Source organism: Bombyx mandarina, chromosome A1 (assembly GCF_030267445.1).
Source record: "Bombyx mandarina strain Sakado chromosome A1, ASM3026744v2".
Taxonomy (NCBI): domain Eukaryota; kingdom Metazoa; phylum Arthropoda; class Insecta; order Lepidoptera; family Bombycidae; genus Bombyx; species Bombyx mandarina.
The window spans coordinates 13,039,153-13,066,134 of NC_143234.1; the positions used below are offsets into that span (position 1 = coordinate 13,039,153).

Below are 26,982 nucleotides of genomic sequence, written 5' to 3' on the forward strand. Positions count from 1 at the left end.
CTACAACGTAGACGCGCCACCCACCTTGAGATACAAGTTCTAAAATCTCAGTATAGTTACAACGGCTACCCCACCCTTCAAACCGAAACGCATTACTGCTTCACGGCAGAAATAAGCAGGGCGGTGGTACCTATCCGCGCGGACTCACAAGAGGTCCTACCACCAGTAATTACGCAAATTATAATTTTGCGGGTTTGATTTTTATTACACGATGTTATTCCTTCACCGTGGAAGTCAATCGTGAACATTTGTTGAGTACATATTTCATTAGAAAAATTGGTACCCGCCTGCGGGATTCGAACACCGGTGCATCGCTTCAACACGAATGCACCGGACGTCTTATCCTTTAGGCCACGCCTTAGGCGGTGGTACCCACCCGCGCGGACTCACAAGCGGTCCTACCACCAGTAAGATTTACTTGCCAGTGGGATTCGAACACCGTTGCATCGCTAAACACAGATGCACCAGACGTCAGACTCAAATGCATCGAATGCACTAATGTCTCATTCGTTAGGCCACGACGACTTCTAAGTGTCAAGAGTTTTATTGTTGTAAATAATTACTATTTAAAAGTACCTTTTTCAGAAGCGATTTTCCTTAATTCGTCTGGTACAACGCTTATAACGCTGTCAACCGAATCTGGGGATGAGACGCCGCTCGAGTCGCTATCCATGTCATCTGTAGCGGGGTTGAACAGTTCCAGAGACATCAGCGTTGGCCGACTCTTTGCAATCGGCTCAGATTTATTTGTGCATCTGACTATAGGAAAAGGTTGTCTTCTGCTAATGTTAACGTTAGGTATTCCTTTGTTTAACATCTCCTTGATTTGTCGTATCCTTTCCTTACGTTTACGTTCTGCTGCTCTAGAGTCTAAGATGTCGGTGGTAGGAGATTTGCTAGGTGGTTCTTTAGGTTTGAATTGTGGAATTTCCGGCAATTCCGCAACAGTTTGTAATGTTATTTTTGGGTAGGGTTTCACGTCTTGTAGTACACGAGGCATTAATTGTTCTGATTCCTCTGTTAGTTTATGGATTTCTTCAATGTCTTTGTTTATTTCTGCTATTAAATCTTGCGTTGTCTCCAATGGATTTTCTTCTTCTTCTTTAATGGGTGGAATCGGATCAATCTCTTCAAATACGTCAATAGGTATGTTATTATTTATAACAGGCATAGGTTCAACCTTTGGAGCTTTGTCATCAGATTCAGATTTAGGCGGAGAATTTGGCTGGCTTTTCGATTGAGGTTTCAAAGGACAAACTGAATTCGATGTTGAGTAATTTTTTAAACTATATTGTGTAACGAGTATTTTGTTCACTGTTGCAGGAGTGACGGCACCTGGGGAAGCTGGTGGACGAATGAGAGGAAAAGATTGTTTCATTCTCGGCGATGGTAAGCCCGGAGAACTTTTCATTCTTGGAGACGTCGGGACTGATGACACTTTTAATCGAGGTGATGTTGGACCAGGCGAGAGGGGCGTAGGCGATAGAGGATCTCCTGATCCGTCCGCTTTTGGTACATATATCACAGATGCGAAGCTGTCTTCCGAATCCACACTTGTGTCACTCTGTAGACTGCTATCTTTAGAAGAGTCCGATCCGTCTTCTTTTGAATGTCGTCTTTCAGGACAGCATTTGTCTAAGCCTGCAACATGTTCGCTTGGAGTAGCAACCTCAGGAACTGTACCATGACTTTTCCAACCTTGCAGCATTCTCACGAATATTGTTACTCTATCTATATTCGTTGTGGACGTTCTGAATTTACTGGTGAGGCCGTTTTTGAGAGACTGGAACTTTTTAGCTGTCGTCGCTGAAGTTGAAAATATTGAGTCTCGTATTGAATCCAAAGCACCCGGTCTGCGGTACAGATACTCTTCGTTTAGCGAAGCTTGCTTTTGTATGTTTTTTCTTAGGTGCTCTTTTTCTCTTAATCTTTCGACAGACATTAGCTCTTCATTAAGTGAGGTTTGTTTGATAAAATCTGGCTTCTTCGTGTTTAATTTTTGCGGGTGTATTTTAAAATTTGGCATCTCTTCAACCAGACTCTTCATGTCCGTTGGCTTATCAAGGTCTTCCTCCGCATCATCCTCGTTGATGGATTTTTTTTGCTTGACTAATTTTGGCTTCTTCCTGGGTTCAATAACCTCAGAAGTTGGCGGTTTTGGGACTAACTGCTGTTGTGGTTGCTCGTGCTCATCACCTCCTAAACTAGGCAGACTCGAGCGCGATCGAACTAGTGTATGTCGCTCTACCTCAGCGATGTCAGTCAGACTCTGAGATTTAATTGTCGATGAATCAGATCCTTGAGGTACCAATCGCAGAGGAACTGTCTCATCTAAGTGTCGGAGTTCTATTGGTAGATCACTAGCTAGTGGTTCAGGACGTGAGCATATCCGCGAAGGTACCCTTGAACCTATACTCCACGAAGGTAAAAACGAGCGTCTTCCAGCTAATCTCTGTAAAGCTCTTCTTACAAACGAATAGCATGTTTCGTTGGGTGAAGATAGTGAAGAGGAACCCGGTGAGCCTTCACGACATTTCCAGTGCTCGACGTTTCTAAAACAGCAGAAAAACTATATTAAATATGGAAATCGAGAAGGATATATTTTATTCCCAAAACAAATCTCCAAAACAATACAATTATAATAGAATGCAAAAGTAAGTTCTTATAGACATAAATCACTGACGAGTAGTCAAAGAGAATTGTTTTTATTGATCTAGGTAGACAAATGTGCACACTGCTTTACTTGGTGTTAAGTCAATACTGATAATACTTGTTGAAATGCAAAACTGTACCGATACGTGCGTATTCACAGTCAGTTCTATCACCAGAAGTTTGTTATGAAAGAGATAGCCCAACTCCAGTCGTATGTTTAGTTCCTTTTAGTTGAAAAGATTAGGAGTACCTACACATTTTTGTTTTAGTAAGTGTGGTCAGTACTTACTGATCATTATCGACCGAGAGGAACCGTGGCGTTGGTGTTGGCGGGCAGAGTGTCGGTGGACGATGCCACGGGATCAAAACGTCCTATAAAAAGAAAAATTACCTTTGATTACGAAATGAAAATTGTTACGATGAATAAATTGAATAAAATCGTGAAATCTTATTTAGATTGATTATAGGAAATAACTATCGATTCCTGGTCATGCTTTGTAAATTAATTTTAACAGTAATAATACATTCGTAATTTTATCTGGAGCTTGCATTTCATATGGTCTGTTATTAGCAAGTCTAGTGTGCTTAGTGCAGTTGGAATAGCGCTCCTAGCGGCAATGTAGGCATGCGTTCCAACTCCATACAAATTTGAGTTAACTTTTACGCTATCGAGAACGTCAAAAAACTCGCACTAAGCACACCGAAAGGCTTAACAGAAAAGAAATTAGACGATCACCTGACAATGGAAATTTCGCCCCTCGTGCTCCATGGCCCAGACGGTGAGCAGCAATCGTCCTCCGATCCTGGTGACTCTGGCCAGCTCCCTCAAGGCCATAGCTCGACGCTCGACCGTCGCAAAGTGATGGACCACAGCAATGGACAGCACAGCGTCGAAGGACTCGTCGCGAAACGGCAAGCACAAGTTATCGCACACGACCACCTATACGAGTTGTATTTTGAGACAGAATCGTCTGGGTTTCTCGTGACCCTGACACCATAGTCCGGAACGTAGCTGAAATACTAGTAGTACGAACTCTTGTGAGTCGTCGTGACCTAAAAGATAAGACGTCCGGTGCACTCGTGTTGAACGATGCACCGGTGTTCGAATCCCAGGCGGGTACCAATTTTTCTAATGAAATACGTACTCAACAAATGTTCACGATTGACTTCCACGGTGAAAGAACAACATCGTGTAATAAAAATCAACCCCGAAAAAATTATAATTTGCGTAATCACTGGTGGTAGGACCTCTTGTGAGTCCGCACGGATAGGTACCACCACCCTGCTTATTTCTGCTATGAAGCGGTAATGCGTTTCGGTTTGAAGGGTGGGGCGGGGCAGTCCTTGCAACTATACTTGAGATCTTAGAACTTATATCTCAAGGTGGGTGGCGGCATTTACGTTGTAGATGTCTATGGGCTCCGGTAACCACTTAACATCAGGTGGGCTGTGAGATCGTCCACCCATCTATGCAATAAATAAAAAATAGCACCCTAGATTACCAGCGAATAGGTAGGGAAAAGAAAAGCACCATATTGCGGGATGTAAATAAATGTTCCTTTTAGAAGAATGTGTCAGTAAGGATAAAATAAATAGCCTTCTTCAAGAAACTACAATAATATTAACAGCGCTTTATTTTGTTTCATTTCACAAATTCTGTTAATATCAAGTTCGTATCATTATTATATGACGAAACAGAGATTTGTTTTTGCGGAATCGTTGGTATTTACAAACAAATAAGGTTTTTTTTAAACACACCCACACAAGTCGAGTATTGTGCTTCCGCTATCTGACAATAGATGGCGTTCTACTTCTCGAGCGTTCTAGGTGCTACTAGATCCTTCGACATTCGTTCGACTATTCGGCGATAGATGGCGTTACTCATACCGGCGTAAAAATACGAACCTCATTGCTATCGTTTCGGGCGTGCTCTGCGAGTCTGGTGCATCGATCGCCACCCACCGTGTACACTGATGGATTCATGCTTAGGTACTTTCCATTGCCGCATCCTGAAACAAACAACACGATCATAAGCCTATAGAGTTTTCATTTCCCGATTATGTGGTCTATTGTAATTTAGAGTGATAAACCTAAATCTGATTTACAGTGGTATCCATTCGAATCTATTAAAATGTTTGTAGAATGATTTTATATATTAACCAATAGTGAGTACCGACGGACGGGTAAGTACCATGATCTGGTCAATATTTCTGATGCTAAGCACTCATGTGTTCCAGCTTGATTTATTAAATACAATTGAGATTACATGAACGACCTTAAAAAATGTCAGTGAAAAGAAAAATTATTAAGACGTAATCCGGATCCACTAACAGTGCTTTTAGGTACCTCAAGCACCGATCATAGTTCTCGTCGAACCCGTCGCTGGCGACGAAGGGCTCGGCGAGTAAATTAACCCACAGACCCAGCCCACTGAGTTTCTCGCCGGATCTTCTCAGTGGGTCACGTTTCCGATCCGGTGGTAGATTCTCCGAAGCACCGCTCTTGCTAAGGTTAGTGTTAGCAACGTCGTGAGGTTTGAGCTCACCTACTTGTTAGGGTTACGCTGAAATGGCCTCTCAAGGCTATCAGCTTAGGTAGGAAAAAAAAAGACGTATTGTATATACTGCAGAAAAAAGAGCCTAAAAAAACCATTGAGAAAATTGAGGTAAAAAGTTTTTATTCTTGAAACTTATATATAGTATCTACCAAAACCGCGCTTCCGTACAAGTAAATAATAATTAACTTGTTAGCTTGAATACTTGCAAAACAAATGTTTATCTTGTGAATTCAACGAAAATGTCTAAGTTAAATTTCGAATTGAGATCAGAACCTTTGTAATTGCCAAAGGTCATAACAACAAAAGGCTTGTGGCCCACACGATGCCAAACAATTGTCAATGGATTTCAAATTTTTCCCATCACCTGCTTGAAAAGACACAAACAAAACAAGATTCATTATCATTCAGTATAAATACCATTGTAATTTCAATTTATATCTCACCGTTATTCACGTTGTACTGGTGCCCATTGGATCTGGTAGTAGCTTATATATATATATATATATAATTGACAATTAAATAAATACATACATTTTGATCAATAAGCTGAGTTAAATTTTTATCACGCGTTAGTTTTTATTTTAATTTAAGTTTTAAAAAAAATCGTAAAATATTAAATATAAAGAACATTTTATAGCTTTTTTTCTTCCAAAGGGGCTATTGCAGCTTCTCGCCTACGGGTAGGTGAGCTTATGCGCTCAGCTTTAGATAATTTGCTTACACTAGTCTTAACCAGAGTCGTGCTTCGCAGAATCTACCACCGGATTAGAAACGCGACCCACTGAGAAGATCCGGCGAGACACTCAGTGTGCGAATTTTACAGCAATTAGTAATGGTGGGAGGATCAGTGTGCTTAGTGCGAGTTTTATAACGTTCTCACTAGCGAGCCAGTTTGCTCAAATTTGTATGCAATTGGAACAGCGCCCCTAGCGGCAAACGTACTCGGTGTTATTTTGTGAGTGCGAGTTCATATTAACGTTGTGATCTCGTAACCGAGTAATTTTACCGAAATGAGTACTACGAATGACATTTGTGCGAGTGCGTGTTACAAATTAGTGGATTTTAACGTTTCGATCGAGTATTTCTTTAGTAGTTTTATTTTTCCAACTAGAGAGGCAAAAATATCATGCCATAGAACCTAATTTTTTTTTATGAAAAATGATAATATGGAGTGAAATGGATTTGATTAATTTGAAGCATTAATCAATTGGCATGGAATGAAATGAAATGAGATCAGATAATATGGGATAAAATATAATCTCTGCAAAATGCTGATTATATACTGAGATTTTTTTCAGTGGACCTTTTCGAAGACATCGAGAAGCTACGTCCAGCGGTTTTGTTTAATTTTTTTAAATTTTTGCACTTTCACAGATACTAAACAGTTAATAAACCCACGTTACTTTGTTATTGCACAGATGGGTGGACGAGCTCCCGGCCCACCTAATCTTAAGTGGTTACCGGAGCCCATAGACATCTACAACGCAAATGCCGCCTCCCACCTTGAGATATTAGTTCTAAGGTCTCAGTATAGTTACAACGGTTGTCCCACCCTTCAAACCGAAACGCATTACTGCTTCACGGCAAAAATAGGCAGGGTGGTGATACCTACCCGTGCGGACTCACAAGACGTCCTACCACCAGTAATTACAAAAATTAATTTTGCGGGTTTGATTTTTATTACATGATGCTATTCCTTTACAGTGAAAGTCAATCGTAAACATTTGATAAGTACATATTTCATTAGAAAAATTGATACCCGCCGGCGGGATTAGAACACCGGTGCATTGCAAGATACGAATACACCGGACGCCTTAACCTTTAAGCCAGGACGGTCTCAAAATTACACTTATACACGAAGAAATATTAAATACGCATTAACTAAGAAACATTAAATAGACAAAATAAAACAATTCACACAATTTAGCTCCTCGCGGTCCCTCCAAAATGTCTTTTCACCTTTTTTTCCTAGTTGTTCAATTGTAAATGAATAAATCAAAATCAAATCGAGTTTACGTTCTATACGGTGAAAAATGAAGAATTGTGAGTGTGAGTTGAGATATGCTACTCGCTTCGCAGAGCGTTTATTCACCGAGAGCAGCAATAATATTATTTCTCGTATATTGGTAGCACGTGATGTTTTGGCATTAGACCGTCTAAATGAAATACAACGCATTTTAACAGCATTTTAATGGGAACCAACACTTTCAAAATTATTCGGGTAATGTCACGTGTTCAATACTATTTTGTACCTTTAGAATTAAAGTGGCTCAACCCAAAATTCTTAGTTTCTGGTAAACTTCAATATTGTAATACAATAATTGTATTTTTTTAGTTTTTCGGTTTAAACACTTTAAGGCATGCCATTTTATTTGAAAAAGACAGAAAGAGTACTTTGTCCTTTTCTAGACTAAAAGAGACTGTTTAATTTTATAAGCTGATAGAATAATATAGAAAAGAATAATAGGATACCCTCTAATCGTCACATTGGAAAAAGGTATGGCTTTATCATTTTATCATTTAAATTATTTTTTATTGCACTTATAAAACTAATTTAATTTACAATATGTAACTACATATATCTATAACTAATCCGTACTTGTCAAATTCCTCATAAATTGTCAATATTCTTAATAAAATTCCTATTAATAATATACAAGTGCAAATGTTGAGCTGCTTGCCAGAAATTATATAATAGTGTTTTGTTTTTTTGTTGTTTCCTTGTAGGCTGCCTGTAATAATCTAAATCTGTGTGAAAGGCAATAAATGATTTTATTATTATCTACTAATGGTAGTCCAGTGGTCGAAATTTGACCATAATTTATTTAAATTTTAAGTTTGAACATTATTATAGTTCTATTGTCACCTTTCTATTATCATCATTTCTATAATAATCATTGCTCTATGTCGCCAAGGCTACATTATAGAAAAATAATATTAAAGACAAAAAATATTAATCTATTCTCAATTTGACCACAGATTGATAAATCAATAAACAAAAAAGTATAAATGCATGTGTGTGTGTGTGTGTCAAATACATGGTAATGTGTGTAAGGTTTTTTTATTCATTTAGTTTATTTTTTTATTGTTTATGCACAATAAAAAAAAAAAATTAGCAATCTGCACTACTTCTCTATATTCTCTATGAGTGTGGGAAATTTCGTACTTCTCCGTCCGCGCAATTTTCGTAAAAAGGAGTCCAACATTTTTGCTGCACGTATTACCTACTTAAAATGTAGGTTCTTAATAATAATACATAAGTGTTTTGAAATATAAAACTAATCTTAAATTTTTTAGTTATACCACTTCCATTCTAAGGGTGCAATTTCGTAAACAAACTTTGCCGTAATGGCGTAACCTTTAAAATACACGAAAACTGCCCAGCATAAACATATTTTTTTAGTAACTTTAATAGAAGTATTAGAATTAGAAGTTTATTATAGAATTTATTTAATTGTAATTACATATTTAGACATACTTAACATAATTAATCTTGGAATAGGTAATTATTTCAGCTTTTTTTTATTAAAGAAATTATGTTTTACATAGGTTTAATCTTTTACCCGTTGAACGTTTATAAAATGATTGTATTTACGGTAATAGTGTTGATGATCTTCATTAGGTGGCCCAAATATACTAAAATTATTACGAGCATCCATCCTTATTTGTAAATGTGTAAAGAAGCAAAATTATTATTACATTGTTCAAATTTCTATATAATTTATAAATATAAATCTGTACGTATGTACCTGTAAATATGTATATTGCGCGCGTGTGTGTGTGCGCGTGTGTATGTGCGTGTGTGTATATATTTCTATAATAGATAGATACACAGTGTGCAATTCATTTCGAAATTATTCTTGCCCATCTAATGGTTGTCTGGAAGAGATCACTCTTAGCGATAAGACCAAGAAAAAATGTTTCACAATATTTATTCATTTTCTGTACAATAAAGAATACTCTTTCACTGGTGGTAGGACCTCTTGGGAGTCCACACGGGTAGGTACCACCACCCCGCCTATTTCCGCCGTGAAGCAATAATGCGTTTCGGTTCGAAGGGTGGGGTAGCCGTTGTAACTATACTGAGACCTTAGAACTTATATCTCGAGGTGGGTGGCGCATTTACGTTGTAGATGTCTATGGGCTCCAGTAACCACTTAACATCAGGTGGGCTGTGAGTTCGTCCATCCATCTAAGCAATAAAAAAAAAAACAACTCTATCTCGCTCTCTCTCTCTCATCAAACAACTCTTTAAAAAAAAGCAATGATTTAATAAGAATTAAATGAAAAAGCAAAGAATTAATATGTATTTACAACTAGCTAGACGTCTATAAAATTTTCTAACCGAAAAAATATATGTGTATAAACCATTAGAATAGATAAAACCTTAAAAAACAACATTATTATTAAAAACGAAAGAAAAAATCTTGATATTGTATTGGTTTCACGGCAAAATTTTTAGTGACTACTTAACTTGCTTGAAAGTGAAGAAATACTCTCAAAATCCATTAATTTGTAACTCGCACTCGCACATACAATAATCGAGAGGCTCACTTCGGTAAAGCTATTCGATACATGAGACAGCAACATAAACAAACCTTCTCTCTCCCACAAAATGAGATTCATAAGCTTACCACTAGGTGGCACTGATACAAACTCACACAAATTAAACATAACATTAACATCGACTGAGTAATTAAAAAAACTCGCACTAAGCACAGGTACATTACCCATTACCCGACTAATTATAAATATCGTTAGAAAGCTTGGCATTTCAATTAAACGCCTTAAAAAAAAACTTGCATGCTACCAATATAAAAGAAAAAATTATTGCTTCTAAAGATGAATAAACGTCCTGCAAATCGAGTAACTCGCACTCAGAGCTCCGCACGTTTCACCGTGAAGAGCGTACACTCGATGCGAGTCATTCGATTCGATTTTTGAAACTCGCACTAAGCCTACTGGATGTCCTTAGCATTCCTTATTTCAACATTAATCACTTTTCGCCGTCATAAAAGTTAATGTCGGCGTTTTGTTTCTCCACCAGACGTTCTCTACAATTTAAAGACATTCTATTTTTTTTAATTAAACTTTTTTTTTATTGCCTTTATAGGCAGACGAGCATACGGCCCACCTGATGGTAAATGGTCACCGTCGCTCATGGACGTCAGCAATGCCAGGGGCAGAGCCAAGCCGCTGCCTACCATTAAGTACTCTCCGCAAGCCTCGTTTGAAGAAGGACATGACATAGCGCTCGGAAAACACCGTGAAGGGGAGTTCATTCCAAAGCCGGATGGTACGTGGCAAAAAAGATCTTTGGAAACGCACTATCGCTGTCGATGAACGCAGCCTAAATATACACTAGCAAAAGTTTTTTTTTTCATTTATTAATATTAATCTGCCCTAATCAGTTTTTACAATTCATTTTTGCAAATTAAGAAATACAATAATCCAAATAAACATGAAGCATCTAAACACTAACTACCAAGCGAATTGGTTATCGGGAGACCAGGCGGATATTTTAGCAATCCATGAATTTGGAGAATGTCAGTGGACTTGCGATCTTAGTGTCTAAGGAGGTTTATCAATGCGCATTACGCTCGTCATCATTCCCTGCATTCCTATTCCGGCTTAGCCAGATTGGATAGGAACTTACTAGTGCGGCTTTAGATGTTTATTCAATTATAGAATTTGCGGAAGTTCTTGACAAGCCAAAGTTTTTTAGTAGGTTATAGAAAGATTTAGCTGGTATACTTCTCGCTGGCACTTCGGTAACATTAAAACTCACCACGTATGCATTTATGGTTAGCTCATACGTTTTTTTTTCTGTGTGATAAACTATTAAAGATGAATTTAACGCAGGCATCTGTGCCAATTACTTTATTTTGTTAAATTAGCGTTTCAAAGCGTAATGGATTATTTATTATTATACTTTGTTTCATCTTACCGCAACTCATTTTATCCCATTTCGTGTCTTTTCACCTAAATTGATTACGATTTCGGATATGTAATTTAAAAAAAAAACAAGATTTTTTTAATTCGATCCCGGCAACACATTAAGATGATTGCTATATTGAAAAGAATATGAAGCGAAGAATTCGTAGCAAGGTATTGATCAACAAAGACAAAGCGGCGTTCTTTTTACGATTCTGATCTTCAGAATATTATAATAAATTATAATAGATAGCTTAATTTTTTTTTTATTGCCCAGTAGGCAGACGAACATACGGCCCACCTAATGGTGTGTAGTTACCGTCGCCCATGGACTTCAGCAATGCCTGGGGCAGAGCCAAGCCGCTGCCTACCGTTTAATACTCTCCACAAGCCTCGTTTGAAGAAGGACATGTCATAGCGCTCGGGAAACATCGTGGAGAGGAGCTCATTCCATAGCTGGATGGTACGTGGCAAAAAAGAAGATAATATAATAAATTTCTAAGCTCGAGGCTATAAGCCCACTCTAGTACGCGTGGGTAATAGAGTAATAAAGTCCGCTAGCTAATTCTATGGCGTGGGTATTAAATAAATATAAAATAATCATCAATACAATACGTAGTGTTTGGTTTTTGTTCTGTAATGTGTGCGGGCGGGCGGTGGCGGGATAAATGATCTGCGAAAATGCTTGAATTTAATTTTTTTTTTTTATTTTTTTTTTATTTATAACTTCTTATACTAGAAAGTATAAAGGCGGACTTAATGCCATAGGCATTCTCTAACAGTCTACCTTAGGGGAGTGCAGAGATGAAGCTTGGTAGGTGTAGTGTGAAGGTGATATTACTTAAACATATATTATGTGTATATATAACATACATAATACATCGTACTTAAATAAATACATATACATAAATATATAGATATACATAAATATATACATATAAAAACATATATAAACAAATATTATCAATCAGATGACTTTGCTAACTCTCTGAGAAACAGTTCTCGAACCTTCGTTTTAAACGCTTCACGTGTAGTGGCCGACCTTATTTTGAGTGGGAGCGCATTCCATAGAAGAATAGACTGAATTGTGAATGAAGAATGTAAAAAGTCAGAACTATGTGGAGGACAGCGAAGAAGAAGATTGTGAGATGAACGAAGATTTCGGCTGTGGTCAGACCCCTTTTTAACTCGTAGGACGTCATACAAGTCCGCACGGATAGGTACCACCACCCTGCCTATATCTGCCGTGAAGCAGTAATGCGTTTCGTTTTGAAGGGTGGGTCAGCGGTAGTTAAAAATGAGATCTTAGAACTCATGTCTCAAAGTGGGTGGCGGCATTTAACTTGTAGATGTCTATGGACTCCGGTAAACACTTATAAAGTAAGCACTTAAAAATCGCTTTAATTATAGGGGGTAAATGATAGAGGCTAATCTACCAAGCCCAATGTAGTAGGATAATTGCTTAGGCTACTAACGATTAGGTAGTGGAAAAAAGGTACCACTGTTCCGTTTGTCTGCTTGGAAGGAAGGATCCGCCGATATTGAAATTGTACTAAGATTTTGACGTCACGTCGCAAGACGGGTCATCACTTTGTCTCTGGGTTTCGGGAACTGTTCAACACAAGGCGGACGTATGCTTGTCATCTACCAACGCAGCCTATTTGAGCTTGGTGTGATTTGTCCTACCTGTTCTATCTAGTGACCTCGAGGGGTCATTCTAGATTCACAGAACGAGTAGGTGAGCTCACGGGGCTCTAAACTAGTGACGTTGCTAACATTAAGCCTTAGCAAGAGTAGTGCTTCGTAGAATCTGCCACCGGATAGAAAACGCGACTCACTGAGAAGATCCGGCGAGAAACTCAGTGGGCTGTGTCTGTGGGTTAATTTACTCGCCGAACCCGAGACGGTGACCGGCGCTTGAGGTACTTAAAAGCACCCTTAGTGAAACGGGAGGATCCGAAATGACGTGAGAGATTGGTATATTAGCTTCATTGTATTATGTATGATTGTATGTATACAAAATACCCTACAACATTAGACGCATCGTCTACTACTACAATGTAAATTGAATTATCGTGATTAATGTGAGTTTTCGTTGTAGTACGTCGGGTGCAGGACTTACGCAAGCCAGTGTTGTTGTCACCGACAGACAGCCGCCCACAGTTGACTCCTGACATTTGCACGGGATGTTTGAATTAACCGGCGGACTTATTTTTAAACGGAATCGTAATCGCAATCGTCATCTATATTTAACTTGTGCTTGCGAATGTTTTATTTTGGGAACGTAACTAGAATACCATCTTGAGACATTAAATAAATTAGGTTAACGTCGCATCCTTCTTCAAATGAGATTTGCGGAGAGTATTCAGAGGCTATGTCTTTTGGCGTTTAGAGGTCCGCAAAGGACGGTAAACACTCACGAATACAGGTTGTTAGTACCTACCTCTGTATGCTTATACGTTCTACAATTCTTAAGATACTATGTGAGTATCACACGGCCCATATTGAATGGAACCCGAACATATTTTTGAATTAAAATCATTGCCAAATTTTATTTATACATATTAGTATTAATTTTTTTTCATTTTACACGATACGGACACAGAAAAACACTTTTAATTTAATCTCGTTAATATCGCGTTTATTTTGTTGTCATTATACTTTATTATTTCCGACGTTTATAAAATATGTAGTTTTCTTCGTCATGGACGACGGACTGATAGAAAATGTAAATACGCAACATTAAACCGTAAAAGTAGATTTAATTTTGACTAATAATTACTTTTCCACGCAAACCAAACAATTACTTTTTAATTTTTGGTTATAATTGTCCTTTACAGCCTTAGAATCGTTTATCGACTATAACGCATATATACACATACACATACATATATTTCTTTATATTTAATTTTGGTTTGAACCAAATAATGAACCGCTTGTTTCGCCAATGCATGTGCATTGTGTTAGCCTATAGTGTGAGGTTAATGTATGTGCTATTTGCAATGAGCTGTGCTGATTTATAGCATGTTGGTACGTAATAAAAATATATATATAAATAACATAGTTCACAATTTCCATTGAATTTGAAATTAAGTTCAATTAGAGTTAGGTCACGCAACGCGAAACAAATTTTCAAGTTACGCGTAACAAATTTTTCATTGTAAAGCAAGATTCCGTACTGACAGAGCGCGATCGCTATGACGATAATGTAATTAAACTCCCGATTATAATACCGCTAAATTATGCTGTTACTAGATTCCGTAGAATGTGTGGGCGGTCAGGTTTCGTCGAATTTTATAGTTCGCTTTATAATAATTTAGTTTTATTGTTATTAAAGAAGATAGACAGTACATGTTTTAATGGATAAACTAAGTTATTAATTGGAAGATTTATTCAAATATTACTTGAAGGACAAGGTGGGGGGGGGGGGGTGGTCGGGCGGATAATGGGAGATAATCGTTATACTATTTTACTATTGAGATTTCGACCACATGATTGAGTGGCGGTTATTATTTTGTGATGTTTTTGAGGCTCGGCAACTATTTGATGTTAGGTGCTGGTAGATGCTTCGCGAAAGAAAGACATATGTGATACCTGCCCGGCTTTTTGATTTCCTGCCCGAGCCCTACTCTGCTAAAGTCGGTCCCAAGCCCGGATGAGAAAAGAGGAGGGTTGAGTTGGAGTTCGACCTTTCTACCGTAAAACAGTCAACGCGGAATGTCAGGCGTTATTTTTATTTCTTCCTACCTAAGCTGAGAACCTTGAGATGCTATATCAGCGTAACCTTAAATGAGCTCACGGGGCTCAAACCTGACGACGTTGCTAACACGAACCCTAGCAAGAGCCGTGCTTAGCAGAATCTACCAACGGATCGGAAACGCGACCCACTGAGAAGGTCCGGCGAGAAACTCAGTGAGCTGTGTCTGAGGGTTAATTTACTTGCTTGCGACGAAGGGCTCGACGAGATCGATGACCGGTGCTTGAGGTACCTAAAAGCACCGTTAGTGGATCGGGAGGATCCGAAATGACGTGTTTGGGGCGACGTCGACTGCTTTCCATTCTGTCCGCAGGATCGGGAATGTAGTTACCGGCGGCCACGATGAGACGCGTCACGACACGAGAACCCTTCTCGTGTCGTGCCGCTTTATCGAAGTGGAGTCGGGCGTCGGTTAATTAGGCGGACCCAAATAAGGCTTCAGCGACATCGAAGAACTAAATCTCTTCCGAAAGCATTGCCATGGAAGAACGTGGGACCCTATCATGTGTATATTCCCAAGAAAGCCTTATCAGGCCAAGACCCTCAACATCGAGGATTATCGGAGACCCTAGCCCAAAACACGAACTTTCACTAGTGGCAGTAATGTACCTAAGTAAAAAACCCTTTATGCCCGATTACACGTACACACATTTAGCCTATAACTATGTACTCGCTGTCCTTTGAAACGCGTGGGCGTTAGTTACACGTTCCGAATGAAATTTCTCGGTAAAAATGTGTAAGCGATGACTTCAGAGTTCAGTTAAAGTTCAACAAATTGACGACCTTTTACAAAACGTGGTATGGTATTAATATTAAAAACCGTGTATATAGTCGTGTATATATTATATATATATTTGAAGTCGTCGTGGCCTAAAGGATAAGACGTCCGGTGTGTTCGTATCGAGCGATGTACCGGTTTTCGAATCCCGCAGGCTGGTACCAATCTTTCTAATGAAATACTTACTTAACAGATGCTTACGATTGACTTCTACGATGTTCACGGTTAACTTCCATGGTGAAGGAATAACGTCGTGTAATAGAAATAAATAAAAAACCCCAAAAAAATATAATTTGCGTAATTGCGGATAGTAAGACCTCTTGTGAGCCCGCGCAGATAGGTACCACCACTTTGCCTATTGCCGTGAAGCAGATAGTGATAGTAAAGACACAAAGTCAGTAAAAGACCTTATGTAAAATCCGGTCCAATCTATTCTTTTCTTGGAGCCTCTACCTTCGAGCTAAGTTTTGGTTCAAATCTTATCTTTCTGTTTGTTTTTAGATCCAAGTCTTACCGGAATCCATGACGCGGTTAATAATTCCAGCTTAATAATGTTTTATTAATGTATTGAACCCCCTGCTCTGACCGGGCTCTGACCCCGGACGGAGATCGGACGTCGGGTGTAAGAGTGCAGGGGAGTCGTTTAGTGCAGTAGGGTCCTAAAACTTTTTGGGCCCGCGGTCTACTCCCAACATTAGGAGATCGTCAAGCCCCACATACCCCGCACGCCCCCTTAGGCGCGGGGACCTCGTAAGAGATTATCATTGAGTTAGTATTTTTGTTCATTAAAATAGGTGGTATTATCACTAAGAGTGATCTCTCCCATCCAACCAACGGGTGGACAAGAATCGGTGCAGGAAAAAGTTGAGCGTGGTGTGCTTGACGAGATTGAAAAAAAATATGTTTAAATATAAATATCGTTTTTCAACACAACAAAACATAAAAGTTAACAATTAACACAATTAGTGTATTCGTTTAGAATTTGATCTTAATTACAGTTGAAAGGTGGTTTAGGGGAGAATGACTTGTCCATAGCAAATCTCTCCGCTCCTAGCTGAGCCCTTGCTCGTCCACTTGTCCTGGTTTCTTCCCCCTTGCGTCGATAATCCTCAATGCTGAGGGTCGTGGCCTTCTCTAACAATTTCCTCCTGTATTATCCTGCGCCATTCCTGCCTATCCTCGGCTGTGTGGATAGCAACGGGGACTGAAGTATTGAGAGTGGTACGTATCTGGGCCTTCTTCCACATACCTTGCTTGTTACGACCGACCTGATTTCTTAGTGAAACTGGAAAGACCTCCGGGCCTCCAGTAATCCTTAAGTTTTTTTTTTTGCTTAAATGGGTGGACGAGCTCACAGTCTACCTGGTATTAAGTCGTTACAACGTAAATGCGACTCCCACCTTGAGATACAAGCTCTAAGGTCTCAGTATAGTTACAACGGCTGGTCCACCCTTCAAACCGAAACGCATACTACTTCACGTCAGAAATAGGCGGGGTGGTGGTACCTACCTGTGCGGACTCAAAGTATAACATCAGTATAACAAAAAGACTTGTTCACTCACCGACGTCACAGACCAGGCTGCCGGGCTCGAGTTCAGAGAGGAAGGCCTGCACGGGCGGAGCGGCGGCGCCGTCCTCCTCGCCGGCGAGGTCGTACACGTCGTGCACGTAGGTGCGCTCGATCCCCGCGTTCCGGGCCGCCTCCTCGCCCGCCACCGCTTCCGCCTCGCCATCCGCCATCACCGCATCGCCATCGCACCGCGCTGAAACACATTCGGACCACTTAAGAGATTCCTTTCGTCGAAGTTAATAAGCGGTAGCCAGCGGCTTGGCTCCGCTCTAGCTAGGGCTAGTGTTAGCAAATTCATTCATGAGTCCGTGAGCTTACCTACCCGTTCGTGAGAAGCTGGAATAGCCCCGTAAGCTACCAGCAAATGGGTAAGGAAAAAATAGTCATCCCGCGGATTGATACTTAATAATAATAATAATAATAAACATTTATGTCAAACATAAATTTACAAAAAATGAAACAAAAATTAAAAGAAAAAAAACGAGGCTTTGAAAGGGTTAGCGGATCAGCAATGCCTAACAGTACCGAGACAATCGGTACTGGGGCGCTGATCTTCCGCCGGCACCTGCGGAGAGACGTGCACACCAGCATCAGACCGACCAATCATTATCTGAGTTTAGAATAACAACAATAACTGCAACAACAACAATAAAAACAATGAAATACATACCCATATTATAAAAAAGTTACAGTTGCAATGCACAATTACAGCACTTGAACCTTATCTCTCGATAATGGTATTAATGTTTGGCTTTATTTGTTGTGAGTTCGTCTGTCGGTTATCTACGAAAAAAACGGTACTGAAGAAAAATGTAATGGCGTAAAAACCATTTAGAACTTTTCTTCTGCAATTTAATCGAGAATTCAATGTAATCTGCAGTCTGTTGCAAATATACTTTTTTTTTTAATTCTCCTCGCGTTAAATTTTGAAACGAGCAAGAATTCTCGGTAATTTATTGGAATTCCGTGACTTCGTTACTGGTAGTCTATTTATGAATGGATAATTCGATTATGAGATAGAATTAATTGATTGATGTTGATTTAATTAGTTGTGGTTTGTTGATTTCAATTTCTTTCGTTGACCTGCGTTTTTTTTTTAATGGGACGATCGCGGCCCTTGCCTCGACGTTGCTTCTTGGCTAGGACTTATGTACAAATTCGTTAGTTTAGAGAAGGCCTACTAAGTAAAGAGCAGCTGCTTCGCGAGTGATTCTATTATACTTTTGGATCGGAATCGCGCTCCTTTGAGAAGATCCTGAGAGAAACTCAACGGGCTCTACTTTATGCACGAATAAAGGTCTCCCGATGTTAAGTGGTTACTGGAGCCCATAGACATCTACAACGTAAATGCGCCACCCACCTCGAGATATAAGTTCTGAGGTCTCAGTATAGTTACAACGGCTACCCCACCCTTCGAACCGAAACGCATTACTGCTTCACGGCAGAAATAGGTAAAAGCTTTGCGGCCGAAATTGGCAGTGGTGGTACCTAGCAGGCTCACATTGCACCCTATCACCAGTATATATTAGTATATAGTACACACTTGTATATAAAAAATTAATAAAAGTATTGTGGTAGGAAGGCATCATTTTTGTCTACCCACCTACCTATAAATGTGCCTATAGATATGCCTATAGATGTACCTATAAAAACAAAAACAACACAAAAATCATTTCGAAGCGAGCCCTTACTAAGGGATCGGTTTTATTAGGGGCGACGTCACGTCACGACTAAAGATATGTCGTTAGTGAACAGAATGCGACATGTGTTGAGAGCGTATGCTGTTTTATTATCAAACTTCGAGACCGCCCCGTTCACTCGCCGCGTCCGGAAAAACTGTTAAGTGTGAGTTTTAACGTTCTCGATAGCGTAAAAGTTAACTCAAATTTGTATGGAGTTGGAACGTTTGGCTATGTTTGCCGCTAGACTTGCGTTTGCGGACTCGCAAGAGGTCCTACCACCAGTAATTACGCAAGTTATAATTTTGCGGGTTTGATTTTTATTACACGGTGCTATTCCTTCGCCGTGGAAGTCAATCATGAACATTTGTCAAGTACGTATTTCATTAGAAAAATTGGTATCCGCCTGCGGTATTCGTACATCGTTGCATCGCTATATACGAATGCACCAGACGCCTTATCTTTTAGGTCACGACGACTTCCACAGAATCCATGTACTTTTGCAGCCCCAACGTTTTTCAATGTTAATTTAAATCGAATATTAAATCATTTTTATTTAACCAACGCGAGCTTGAGCTATGCTACCCGTCTGCCAAAAAAATGAGATATAAAATGACCCTTGCATTAGTGCGTGGCCACCATTCCGACAGGAGCCCTCTTCTTCGATATAGCGAAGGCGTTCGACAAAGTCTGGCACAACGGTTTGATATACAAACTGTATAACATGGGAGTGCCAGACAGACTCGTGCTCATCATACGAGACTACTTGTCGAACCGTTCGTTCCGATATCGAGTCGAGGGAACGCGTTCCCGGCCCCGTCACGTCACAGCCGGAGTCCCGCAAGGCTCCGCCCTCTCCCCGTTACTATTCAGTTTGTATATCAACGATATACCCCGGTCTCCGGAGACCCATCTGGCGCTCTTCGCCGATGACACCGCCATCTACTACTCGTGTAGGAAGAAGGCGTTGCTTCATCGACGACTTCAGACCGCAGCTACCACCATGGGACAGTGGTTCCGGAAGTGGCGCATCGACATTAACCCCACGAAAAGCACAGCGGTGCTCTTCAAAAGGGGTCGCCCTCCGAGCACCACGCTGAGCATCCCCCTCCCGACTAGGCGCGTCAATACCCCCGCCCCCGCCGTTCGCCCGATCACGATGTTCGACCAGCCCATACCGTGGGCCCCGAAGGTCAAATATTTAGGCGTCACCCTCGACAGTAGGATGACATTCCGCCCCCACATTAAGACGGTACGCGACCGTGCCGCCTTCATTCTAGGACGTCTCTACCCGATGATATGTAGGCGAAGTAAAATGTCCCTTAGAAATAAGGTGACACTCTACAAAACTTGCATACGCCCCGTCATGACCTATGCAAGTGTAGTGTTCGCTCACGCGGCCCGCATACACCTAAAAACATTTCAAATTATTCAATCCCGTTTTTGCAGGATAGCCGTCGGAGCCCCGTGGTTCGTCAGGAACGTCGACCTCCATGACGACCTGGACTTAGAGTCCATCAGTAAGTATCTTCAGTCGGCGTCCATGCGCCACTTCGATAAAGCGGCACGACACGAGAACCCTCTCATCGTGGCCGCCGGTAACTACATTCCCGATCCTGCGGACAGAATGGAAAGCAGTCGACGTCGCCCAAAACACGTTATCTCGGATCCTCCCGATCCACTAACGGTGCTTTTAGGTACTTCAAGCACCGGTCACCGTTCTCGTCGAACCCGTCGCTTGCGACGAAGGGCTCGACGAGTAAATTAACTCTCAGACACAGCCCACTGAGTTTCTCGCCGGATCTTCTCAGTGGGTCGCGTTTCCGATCCGGTGGTAGATTCTGCGAAGCACGACTCTTGCTAGGGTTCGTGTTAGCAACATCGTCAGGTTTGAGCCCCGTGAGCTCACCTACTAAAGTTAGGGTTACGCTGATATAGCCTCTCAAGGCTCTCAGCTTAGGTAGGAAAAAAAAAAAAAAAATGCGTGGCCAAACGACCCTTGCATCAGTGTGCTTAGTGCGAGTTTTTTAGCGTTCTCGATAGCGTAAAAGCTAACTCAAATTTGTATGGAGTTGGAAGTTTGCTTACATTGCCGCTAGGGGCGCTGTTCCAACTGCATACAAATTTGAGTTCACATTAATACCACGACAACCGGAAACAATATCAACAAACCAAACATTAATAAAAACTTCTAAGGCATAAGTCTAACTACGTTTTATTTAAGGTTTAATCTCACGTTTACGGAAGATCTTCGAGCGAGTGAAATTGCTCGACAGACTGACGCGTAGGTGCGAATGTTCTTTTTCGAAACTTATATAAAAGCAAGCTTATTTATTTATTTTATTTTAACTACTGATTTATTTTGTTAGCATAGAAGTAGAAACACAAAACTTTGCATCTTTGCTATCAACTAGGTGATAAAACCTCCCTCGACCGAATATCCGTAAATGGATTCCCTAGCGTTTAAAAAAAAGGTGATAAAACTTCAGTCTCAAAAAAGTTCAAAATTACTAGGCAAAAATTAAACCGAAGTTCATAAATTAGTTAAAAGTAACAATATGTGAAGTTTAAAATATTATAATTAACCAAAATGTGATATTGAAATTAATGTATGTATTAATGTACCCATGTGTGTAATGAGTGTGAGCATGAGTGAGTGTAAGAGGGTGTGTGTGGGTGTAATCAAAAATATTAAAAGTTAATTTAATAAATTTTTAGTGTCCTTATAGTATAAAGCTTATCTTGCGATTTACGTTAGCGAGAGTGATTTTGACCCTCCTCAAAACGTCGGATTAACTCGAAATTTGGCGTACCTATCAAGAGCCCGATGACAATTCAATATTTTAAACAGTTAGAGCCATTATTTACTTTCGACAGTCAAAACAACAAATTCATTTGAGGGCTTTCTTTTTTTTCTTTTAGCAAATTGGAAATTGTTGTATTTGCTTAAAAGCACCCCGTACTTTTTACAATATTTTCTTAATTATTCTATATATGCAACGAGTGCTCTGAGGAACTGTTTGAGATGATCCCTCATCTCCTTTTTATCGTCGCACCTCCCGCCATCGGAGCAGAGTTCATCCATATTTTCTGGAACCGCTGCGTTCATCGACGCTGCGTTTCCAGAGATCGTTTTTGGCACGTACCATCCGGCTATGGAATGAGATCTCCACCACGGTGTTTCCCGAGCGCTATGACATGTCCTTCTTCAAGCGAGGCTTGTGGAGAGTATTAAGCGGTAGGCAGCGGCTTGGCTCTGCCCCTGGCATTGCTGAAGTCAATGAGCAACGGTCACCACTTACCATCAGGTGGGCCGTATGCTCGTCTGCCTACAAGGACAATAAAAAAAATCTTGTCTGATGTCTTCCGGAACGCGGTCACGCGGTCGTCACTCAAGAACTTTCTTAATTAGAATTAGATGAATATTTTTGTGCAACATTAACGATTAAATCGCCAAATATTACAATTGCTCAATGCATATTATGTTATGATGATGTGGCTAAATTTTTAGTAATGGATAGGTCAATGGTTATTTTGTCGACAATTTTTGTCTTATCTGATGTTACTGGTCGTAGGGTGTCTTGCAAGCTCACACGGGTAGGTACCACCACCCTGCCTATTTCTGCCGTGAAGCAGTAATGCGTTTCGGTTTGAAGGCTCGGGCTGCTATTGCACTATAGAAAGTTAAAAAAGTCTCAAGGTACGTGTCCACATTAACGTTGTTAATGTACGGGCTTCGGTAACCACTTAACACCGGATAGGTCGTGCGCTCATCCAACCATCTAAGCAATAAAAAAATGTTGTATTATAGTTTTTCTTTTCAATTTTCACAAATAAGATTTATCGAGCAAAATCTCTGTTTGATTAGCAAAACCTCGTAGCGGGTGTAACAAATGCTTCTTTGCTGACTAAAGTTTTGTTAGAGTTCACAGTTTACGGTAACGTAACATTCTCGAGTCTTAGCTTTCCTCTGACACCAAACAAGTCCGCTCATCACATTAAACCATAATTTTACCCTTGCCCAAAATCACTGTTACGAGTGATATTGCCAATGACGGAATCAGTAATCACAAGTGTATTTATTACGTACCTACTATCTGGCCCGGCAAACGTTGTTTTGCCATATAAATTATTTCTAGGAAAGATAAACAACGTAGATACCGACTGCAGCGCCATATGCCGGGCTGATTTGTGAATCTAAACCATCCAGGGTGCCACCCAAACGCATACAAAAAACATCATTCAAATCGGTCCAGCCGCTTAGAAGGAGTTCAGTGACAAACACACGCATAGAAGAAATATATATAAATAAAGATTTATTAAAATTAATAATAATAGTAGTCGTAGTTAAAAGCTGAAATTTTAAATTTAGCGTTTTTCATTAGCGTCCCCACAACGATTCTCATCATTAACGACCCTGTAATTATTGTAGGGAGTCCAACACTCATATAAATATTAGCCTATCTATTAAGTACATGTATTTTCTACATGGATACCAAGTTTCAAGTCAACCGAATGCATGGTTCAGTAGTTATAAGGGAACATCCGTAAAAACCCCTGTAGATTTATATGTTAGTATAGATTACTTAAAAGAATTGCTTAAATGCCTTCAGCTTAATAATGGCTGAAGGTAAGAGAAGTGTGGAGTTGTAGTACGACGCAATTTTAAATAGATATCGACTCTGTTCGAGCTCCCGTTGTCATGGCAACGCGTCCAGTACCGATCCAGGTCACGCAGCCTTCACCCCTTTAACAAGGTTTACTGGCCTTGTTTCATATTGTGAATTCGTATTTATAAATATTATTCGCACATTTAATCGCAGCTCAAAACAATTTTTAGAATCGCTTCGACGTTATTTGTTTACTGTGTATTTAATGCAAAAATCTTCAGATCTGGTTACATTCATTCAACTATACGTACGTAATACGGACTTAACATCGTTTTTAGTAATAACTGTAAAAGGAGGATGGATAAAAAAAAAATTCAAATTAGATTTGAAGTTAGTGATTAAGCAAAATTGTTCGCTCGCTGTTTTTTCTTCAATAATTTTTGGGTTAAAAGTGTAGTTTTAACACTGTGTGTTTGTTGTGTGCGAGTTTTTTAACGTTGTCGATAGTGTAAAAGCTAACTCAAATTTGTATGCAGTTTGAACAGCGCCCCTAGTGGCATACGTAGTGAAAGGTTCCAACTCAATACAAATTTGAGTTAACTTTTACGCCATTGAGAACGTTAAAAAACTCGAACTAAGCACACTGATCCAAGGGTCGTTTGGTCAAATTTTATATCTCATTTTTTCAGCAGACGGGTAACATAACTCCGGTTCGCGGTTGTTGAATAACAATGGTTTAATATTCGATTTAAATTAACATTGAAAAACGTTGGGGCTGCAAAACTGCATGCATGGTGCAGTTAAAGTATCGTACGAAGTTAACTAAAGCCATCTTTTTTTACCGGTGGTAGGACCTCTTGTGAGTCCGCGCGGGTAGGTACCAAAGCCCTGCCTATTTCTGCCGTGAAGCAGTAATGCGTTTCGGTTTGAAGGGTGGAGCAGCCGTTGTGACCACGAGATCTTAGAACTTATATCTCAAGGTGGGTGACGCATTTACGTTGTAGATGTCCATGGGCTCCAGTAACCACTTAATAACAGGTGGGCTGTGAGCTCGTCCACTCATCTAAGCAATAAAAAAAAAACTGTGTGCTTAGTGCGAATTTTTTAACGTTCTCGATAGCGTAAAAGTTATCTCATATTTGTATGGAATGGGATCGTTTGCGTACGATTGCCGCTAGGGGCGCTATTCCAAATGCATACAATTTTTTTTTTTTTTTTTTCGGGCCAGGGGCCGAACCTCCTACGAGGTCCCCGCGCCTAGGGGGCGCCCGGGGTATGTGAGACTCAACGATCTGCAGGTGTTGAGAGCAGATCGCGGGCCCAAGGATTTTAGGGCCCACCCACTAAACGACTCCCCTGCACTCTTACACCCGACGTCCGATCTCCATCCGGGGTCAGAACCCGTTCAGAGTAGGGGGGTTCCCGCGGTTAACACTACAACCAGACACGCAGCGCCAACCCGAGGACGCCCGACCGACTGGTCGTCGAGGCGATAGTCGATGACCAACGACGTCGGTCTCCGCGGTACGGCGGCCCACCAGGCCGCCCGGGCGGTGCCGCTGGTGTTCCGGGATACCCCGCTGGGCCAGAACCAGCCTGCCGGGTCGGAACGCGATACACCGCCGACCGGGTTGCTCTTCAACAGTATGTTCGGCGACGACAGCGACGACGAAAATGCGGACCGCATCGCAGTCCGCAGCCGCCGACGCGCCGTCCCGTCCTCCTGGTGCCAGCGCACTAGAGTGACGGTAGCGTGCGGCGCAGCCTCAACCCCCTTAGGTCGCCCCGTGACCATCACCGGGAGGAGACTGCCTCCTCACAGGGGCCGGAGCTGGACAAACGCCCTCCTCCGACCCCCGGCCCGACGGCGGCGGCACGGCGCCGAGAGGGAAGAAGAGCTCTCCCTCTCCCGTTCCGCCGCCTCCTTCTGCGAGATGGTGGACTCGCAGAAGTCGAGCATCGTAGCCACGACGGTCGGAAGCGACAAGTCCGGTCCTATTTTTGCAACGAGGACGCGGCGCTGCTCCGCGAAAGCGGGGCAGTACGCGAGCGTGTGCTCCGCCGTGTCCTCGTTGCAGCCACTGAACTGCATACAAAATTGGCTTAACTTTTACGCTATCGAGAACGTTAAGAAACTCGCACTAAGCACACTGATAATAATGGATTACACTATAATACGAAACGTGTGTTGTTTTTATTTTGTCTACAACTCTCGAAAACCAATCAACATAGTTTATGTTACAATACTAACTAGTGGTAGCATAGCCTTATCGCATTTATGTATTTTGATTCTCCTGCTCGCGTCGTTTCCTCATTGCTGAGGGTCGTGACCATCATAGTTTGACAGGATTTTACTTATTGTAATGTCCCTCCAGCGCCTCCGAAGGCTGTATGAAGGGCTTCGAAGAATGGGATCCCTAGTGTGGTGCGGATTTGTCGAACCACCTTGTTGGACTGCGCCCGTGCGGTCTCTTTCCCTCGATCTTCCCTGTCACGAATAGCCTCTTTTTTTATTGCTTGGATAGGTGGGCGATCTCACAGCCCACCTGGTGTTAAGTGGTTACTGGAGCCCATAGACATCTACAACGTAAATGCACCACCCGCCTTGAGGTATGAGTTCTAAGGTCTCAGTATAGTTACAACGGCTGCCCCGCCCTTTAAGACGAAACGCATTACTGCTTCACGGCAGAAATAGGCGGGGTGGTGGTACCTACCGGCGCGGAATCACAAGAGGTCGTACCACCAGTAAGGCCTCTCTAGGCCTAGCCTCTCTAGGCTATCAGGTGTTTTCCGAGCAATATGACCGAAGTACTCGAGTGCGCGGCGAAGACAGAGTGACGGTCTTGTCTTGATCTGCAGTTGGTCTAAGACAGACATATTGGTTCTCTTAGCTGTCCAAGGTGTCCTGAGCATTCTTCTCCAACACCACAACTCAAAAGCATTCACGCGTTTGCGGTCATCCGCTTTAAAATTCCAGGTCTCCGCTCCGTATAGAAAAATGGAAAAGACCAGAGTGAGCACTAGTTCTATCTTTGTTTTCTGAGTAATGTTACAGTCCTTCCAGATTTTACCGAGCTGGGTCATGTATTCTAAATAATTAGTTAGTATTATTTTTTTGAATAAACTGTAACAGTCTCGTCCGTTTTGATGTTTTTTTTTTTTTAATGAAAATAGTTATTAAAGTACCGGATTATGAATTTAAACCACTCTCGAATCCATAATACACCAACAAATTTCATCAAAATCGCGGGTGGACCAATTCAAAAAGAGTTCGTCACACGCACAGAACAGTTACATATATGTATATATAGATATGTACTTAGAAATTCATCGGTCACATTCAGTTCATTGCAAAGTCAATAATATGGATTTCATTTTGGTGGGGCGTTATACACACATTTACACAGATAACATCGTTCTGTCTATTTCACTGTAGACTGAAATA

General features: G+C 40.9%; 1 protein-coding gene across 1 annotated transcript in view; it reads right to left on the reverse strand.

Moving 5' to 3' along the window:
• Positions 1-26,982, reverse strand: part of fid (class I SAM-dependent methyltransferase fire dancer) — a 60,985-nt gene that overhangs the window by 9,833 nt on the left and 24,170 nt on the right. Inside the window, exons 3-7 of the mRNA XM_089739225.1 lie at positions 17,241-17,441; positions 4,558-4,661; positions 3,389-3,592; positions 2,942-3,024; positions 577-2,552 (exon numbers count right to left, since the gene is read on the reverse strand). Of these exons, the coding sequence (XP_089595351.1) occupies positions 577-2,552; positions 2,942-3,024; positions 3,389-3,592; positions 4,558-4,661; positions 17,241-17,418 (2,545 nt within the window). The 5' untranslated portion in view covers positions 17,419-17,441. The remainder of the gene's footprint in view (positions 1-576; positions 2,553-2,941; positions 3,025-3,388; positions 3,593-4,557; positions 4,662-17,240; positions 17,442-26,982) is intronic.